This window comes from Octodon degus, unplaced genomic scaffold (genome assembly GCF_000260255.1).
Source record: "Octodon degus isolate 3935 unplaced genomic scaffold, OctDeg1.0 scaffold00010, whole genome shotgun sequence".
NCBI classification, from domain to species: Eukaryota; Metazoa; Chordata; class Mammalia; order Rodentia; family Octodontidae; genus Octodon; species Octodon degus.
In genome coordinates, this window is record NW_004524586.1 from 27,528,990 (window position 1) to 27,535,351 (window position 6,362).

Here is a 6,362-nt window from a genome sequence, read left to right on the forward strand (position 1 = left end):
TGTGTGTGTGTGGCCAGCTCAGCCCACCAGGGGGCGAGGCTGGCTGGCATGTGGTGCTGGGGATTGAACCGCGGTCCCTGTGCTTTGCTAAGCTTGTTCTAAGTAGGTGCTTTAGACCACTGAGCCATCTCACCAGCCCAATCAATTAACTCTTTTAAAAAAACTGGCAGTATGAAGTAGTGATTTTAAATGAAATTACAGTGGTCCAGTTATGGTGGTTGTAACCAGAATCATGTGAAGAATTAAGATCATGAACCAGTGTACTACTCTAGGGTCTTTAAGTACTTCAGTTTATCAAAGTGAATGCAGAGAATACTCACTGCTTCTTTCAAAATAGTTTAAAAATCTTTGAAATAGTTAATACAACCTTATGGATGTGCCCTTAAGTGTGAAGACAGGTTTAGGACATAGAGTAAGAGAAGTGTGTCAGAAGACTAGATATTTATAAAAATTTGGGTGAATTATATTTATGGAAAATATCCAGTGATTTCGATAAGGTGAATTAAGAAAGATCACTGCTGCTTAACAGAGTCTTTTGTGTCCAGTCTGATACCATCCCCTCTTCTGTATTTTCCTCAATTCCAGTTTGAAAGCTGAATGGCTCTATAGTCAAGGCAAGGGGAGAGCGTATCGACCTGGCCAGCACGTCCAGCTTGTCCAGTACCTGGCTACAGTTTGTCCTCTCACTTCGATACTGGGTCTTCAGACTGCAGAGGATGCTAAACTAGAGAAGATACTGAGCAAACAGAGGTAAACACATTTGTTTGTGGCAGCTGATGAATTCACAAGTAAAAATAGCTCCATTTTTCTTAAGTGGTAAGTTGGAGAGTCAGGGTTTTGGCCCAAATTTCTGGGCACTTGGGCCTCTTGTCACTGTAGCAGTCATGGAAGTTCAGCCACACTGAAGCTTGCTCCACAACAGCTGTATTGCTAATCACTTTCTGAGCAGAGAGAGCCAAGCAATATATCATGAATAAATGAGATTTTAAAATACATAGGGGGGCTGGTGAGATGACTCAGTGGTCTAAAGCACCTACTTAGAACAAGCTTAGCAAAGCACAGGGACTGTGGTTTGGTCCCCCAGCACCACATGCCAGCCAGCCCCGCCCCCTGCTGGGCTGAGCTGGCCACACACAGATAAATAAATAAATAAATAAAATTTAAAATAGTGTTTTAAACACATTTGTGTATAACACCCAAAGAATGACTCATGCTTCTTGTTGGTAACTGAGGGTGAGAGGGGCACAAATTTTGTCAAAAAACTGCTGGTACTAGCTCATGAGGGAAGAGAGAAGAAACAGCGTGTGTGTGCCTGCTCCATGCCTTTCCATGTGAACTGTGGGGAGCGGCTGCATCGGAGCCCAGAGGAGCCACAGATCCCAGAGTTCCTGTCTAACAGGCTTGGAAAATATTATTAAAATTACAAATCTTGCACTTCCTGAAGCGACAAGATGCAGTGCACAGTTCTGCCTGCATTACTATTAATATGCGCATTCTCCCATTGCCACATAGGGCAGTGCTGAAGATCATTCCTAAACCTGCTGGATAGCTGGGAGAACCAGGTAGGAGTTAAAACGCTGCACTCTATACCAAAATCTGGTTCCCTCATCCAAAGACTACACTAAGTCTCACAAATCAGAAAATAAAATGAAGATTCTCTTGCAAGACTAGTTTTGGAGCCCCAAACATAAGGTTTGGAAAGCTGCAACCTCGAAGCATTTAAAATATTTAATAGGGGAAAGGTCTCCCTGGTTTTAAACAAGCTTCTTCCCATGGCTGAAGCAAGGCATTAACAAGAAGAATGGATTTTTTTGAAAGCTGTTCCTTTGCTATTTGCATCTGCAAGACTGGAACCTTCCCCTCCTTTCAGGGAGCGCCTCAGCACTACACAGTGCAGCGAGTCACATTCCCATCCAAGTGACTGGCAAGGCATTATTACAATAATGTCCTCAATTTTCACATATAGTATTGGAGCTGTTTGCTCCGCCAGAATACAAAACCCTGCACCGTTTTCTGTAATTATGCCAAATGCATTTTAAGAAGCACTCTTTCATTTTGAAAAAAGAAAGAAAATGAGCCCACGACTCTTAAGGTCTGTTTGGTCTTCTCCTGGAGAATAGCGGAGCTGCCGCGCGTCACTCCCGTAATGGCGCTCCGCAGTGCGCTCACAATCAGCCCTTCCCTGGGTTAATTTGCCGACTGTGTTTTGTGGCAGCTGCACAATGTTGCTCTGCATAGACTGGAAGGCTGGCCAGGGCCCAGGATTGTGAACATAGATTCAATGGCAGAACTCAGTCCAGAAAACCAAAGTGCAACAGGACCCGTACTCCCGCGCACCTCCCTGTGGTGGCAGCAGGTGCTGGGCAGGGGCAGTGTGCCATCCCCCCAGAGCGCCTGCCACTGCTCCACGCTTCCTCAGCTCACAGACCCGCAACTCCAGAGCAGCACAGGCCCGACTCTCAGCAGGGCTCTGTGCTTGGCTCAGTGCTTTGCCCCTGCATGTGGAAATGCTTTGTGACATCCTAGCAGGGGACCAAATGGGGCCCCACAAGTTGTGCAGCCGATCCTGCTCTCCACCTCTCCTCGACACTGCTTGGGTCACTGACACTTCCACAGGGCTTTGGAACCTCATATGGGTCCCAACACTGCCCATAACAAAAATCCCTTTCCTGCTGGCCAAGCACTTGGGGCTTCACAGCCTTGCCCCAGGACCTCCTCCTCAGCCCTGCCCTCTGCTCCACCATAGTCCCTCCTGCCCATCTCTGGCCTTTGTCTTTCTTATAACTCTGGCCTGGCTAGGAGACAAGACTCTGGATGCTGCCGTCTCTCTTTACCATTTTCACATTTCTACTTGTGGGGCAAACAGTTCACCCAGCAGCCTGACTCTACTAGCTCCAAGTCCTTGCAGTTGGCACTTTTGGGGACTGCCCAGAAGTCTGTGTCCACTGCTTTGAGCTCGCATGTACCAGGCAAAACCAGGATCTCAGCTGTGAAAGAATACATATTTGATGGATAATCACCAACAATGTACTGAACAATTACTCCAAATAATGTAGGTCCAAAATAATAAGAACATCCAGTTAATATACAGTAAGCTACACTGGGGAGCTTGGATTCTCCAGACAACAGTCTCAGTCCTCTTCCCTCTGAACACATGGACATAGGTCAGTAACCAACAGAAGAAAAAGAACATGAGTCATCACCTCAGCATCAACTAAGGGCTTCCTCTGGGAAGCTGTACCACCAGTGTTTCCCCCCACAATCCCCACCTAGGCAGCTAGTACATCTTTTGCCCTGAAGAGAAATCTCCACTGCTTGTGATAAGCAGGTGCGTGACCAGAGGTGGAATACACGAGAAAGGAGCGTCACACGCAGAATCTGACAGTGGCCACTGCAGCTGCGAAGTTCTTGCTGCCCAAAACTGTGACCAAAGTACTTATGAAACCCAGCATCTAGACAAAAGCATAATTGTATTTCCTTTATTCTGCCATCTTTCCTATTTTCTGAGCAATCAGAGAGGATAGGAAGATGGGAAATTGTAGTGAGTTGAGACAGAAGGCTAAGAAGACCAGGTTTTCTCTAGCTCCTCCATCACCAATTCTCCAGATTCTTACAACCAAATCAAAGGCAGAGCTGCAGTGGAAATAAGTGTGGATGATATACAGCTCTCTCTCGAGCAGCACCCAGCCTACCTGTTGGTCAACAGTCCTATGAAAGGGTTGGTCAGGAGCTGCACAGTGGCTTTGGAGGCAAACAGCAGGCCAACCTGCACATTCTCATTCAGGAGGTCTTTATCTTCACTGGGACAGTCGGAAGGGGCAGCAGATGTATTGGTCACCATGCGCTGTGTAGTGACGGTCTTACGCAGCTGACCTCCATGAAGACCTGCTGTGGTGTTCCCTGTGATCATGGTGGAGTTGTCATAGTAGGAGAAGATACTCTGGAAGCGTCCCGGGGTGGAGGCTGTGAACACTGGCCGGGCAGTCTGGACTTCAGTGACATTTTTCTCATGTTCAATGCTGTACAAATAGCTGGGGATAATAGGGACTGGGCAGAACAAGAAGGTGACAATTACAGTGAAACTCCCCTCAAAGCAAGTCTGCAAAACTAAGGTCACATCAGACACCAGAGGAGGCCCAGAGTGGTGGCACATCGACCCCCTGTGCCAGATACCTGCACTGGTGCATGCTGGGACACTTTCACACTGTGCAGTCCATTGGATGGAACAAACTCCTGAGATTTTCATCCCTTGTTTCTTAACATAGCATTCCCTCACAGGAATAAGAGAAGCAAAACTTGCTCTGTGGTCAAGACACGCTGACCTGGTGTCAACTGGCGCTTCTCAGAGAGGCTCAAAAGACATCTAAGTGAAGCAAGGAAATGGAAGTCTTGATTTCATTATGCATCTTAGAAAAAAATGCAACCTGCAGAAAATGATAAATGGGAAAGTCTACCGCAGGCTAACTTACTACGTGAGTGGGGATCCGCAATGTTCCGTACAACCTCTAAGGTTTAAGAATTCCTCAGATTTCCATGAAGGAAAAGTAAAATGGTTCAATACAACTGAAGTCTTGGGCACCAGAGAAATAACGGAGAACCCAAGACAAAGGGGACAGAGGCCTCCCTCCTTAGCCAGCAGGAATCAGGCTCATGCTCAGAGCTGAAACCTGACTGATGCTCTGAGCAGCATCCTGTGAACCTGCGAAAGACAGAGAGAAGTGACCCGCTGCTTAGGGGCTGAGCAAACCATTATATTTCATTCGTTTACAATTGGGATTTTTTTTTAAAGGAAAACCTGTCAAATCCCCATCAATTAATGGGGCTAATTAAGAGGTCTCCCCTCCCTCCCTCTTTCCCTTCCCCTTTCTTTCTTCCTCTCCCTTCTCTGCCCCTACTACCACCCTCACCTCACCCCCATCCCTGGGATCAAACCGGAGGAGGTTCTGCCTCTCAGCTATACTCCCAACTTCTTTTCACTTTGGAGTCTCCCTAAATTGCCCAGGTGGGACTTGAGCTTGTGTTTCGCCTGCCTCAGCCTCCCCAAGTGCTGGGATTACAGGACTGCACCAGACCCCAATTGCTCTCACTGGGTCCTGAGATGTTTGTCTGAAGTCGCTCCCCCCAATATATTCAGTAATCACTTTCCCCTGTAAGGGAGGCGGGACAGGACATGTTCCTGCAGTTACACCAACTTATTAACCCACCTTTGGGGGTAGCATAGTATTTATTATAAAGTATTATTTGAACTCTGAGAATTGTTCCTCTTTAATAGAAATCTTTTTCATCTTGGCGAAAGTGAGTAAAGAGAAGCAGGAAATTATCAGGAGGAAACATAAGGGCTGGGTCTTATCGGGAGGTCACCGTTTTTGACCTGACCACCAGGAAAGCGAAGCCACAAGCGCAGCACCTCCCCCAGCTCCAGCGCAGCGGTCAGAAGAGACCGGGTTTCCGCGGAGCGCGCACTCCGAATTTCCCTGGCCAGACGGAGCTCTCGGACACCCTGGAGTAAGTGGGGCGCCCAGAGAATGGGTCCCGGGGAGGGAGGCGCCCGGGTGGTACGCACCCACGACGGTGAGCAGCATGTTGTCCAGCAGCAGCGCGAGGAACACGATGAACAGGATGAGCTTCCGCGAGTGGCGGCTCTCGTGCAGCCGGCGGAGCAGCGCCAGCTCGCTCAGGGCCATGGCTCGGGCGCGGCTGCGGGGCGGCGCGCGGTGAGGGCGAGCGTCCGGGTCGAGACCCTGACACCGCCCAGACCCCCGCCCGGGCTCACCGAGAGCGACGCGCACCGGCTCGCCCGGCAGGCAGCGTCCCCAAGAGCGCCTGGCTTCCTGGAAACGCTCCCTCGGGCGCCGTCGGGGACCGGACCCGGGATCCCCGCAAGCTGCCCGCCTCCGCCGCGCCGAGCTCCCGCGCCCCGACTAAAGGCTGAACAGTGCCCACGCTTGGCTTTCCTGGATTCGTACGCCAGGAACTCTGCGCGCCCCGCCGGCCTCCCGCGCCGCGCCTGCCGGTGGGCAGAGAGCGGGCGCCGCGTACCTCGGATCTCCCGCGGGTCCTGCGCTCGCGCCTTGCCCCAGCCACTAAGAGCTCCGTGCGCCCGCGCCTCCGGGGTAGCAGTCTCCGCCCTAGCGCCCGGCGCCGCCGCTCAGTTTACCGGGTTTGGCTCTGACGTCACGGGCAGCGAGGCAAAGGCGGGGGCGGGGGTGCAGAGGGGTGGAGAGCCCTGGCCTCCGCCCACCCCCGGGCCTAATTAGAGGGAAGGCGGGGGACCAAGAGGGGCCATAGCTTTCTTGTAACCCAAGGCTCACAGCTCCAAACAAGTCCTGTGGTCTTTGAACCTCAGTGTCCCTTAAATGTTC

General features: G+C 50.5%; 1 protein-coding gene across 2 annotated transcripts in view; it reads right to left on the minus strand.

Moving 5' to 3' along the window:
- The window catches only part of Slc18a2 (solute carrier family 18 member A2), a 31,905-nt gene extending 25,779 nt beyond the window's left edge, over positions 1-6,126 (minus strand). The window contains exons 1-3 of one of the 2 annotated variants that reach the window (XM_004625644.2): positions 6,040-6,126; positions 5,564-5,697; positions 3,693-4,047 (exon numbers count right to left, since the gene is read on the minus strand). In XM_004625644.2, the coding sequence (XP_004625701.1) occupies positions 3,693-4,047; positions 5,564-5,684 (476 nt within the window). In that variant the 5' untranslated portion in view covers positions 5,685-5,697; positions 6,040-6,126. Of the gene's footprint in view, positions 1-3,692; positions 4,048-4,173; positions 4,290-5,563; positions 5,698-6,039 lie in introns of those variants that run through there. The other variant, XM_023709024.1, reaches the window with a different exon arrangement.
- Between the last annotated feature and the right edge of the window lie 236 nt (positions 6,127-6,362).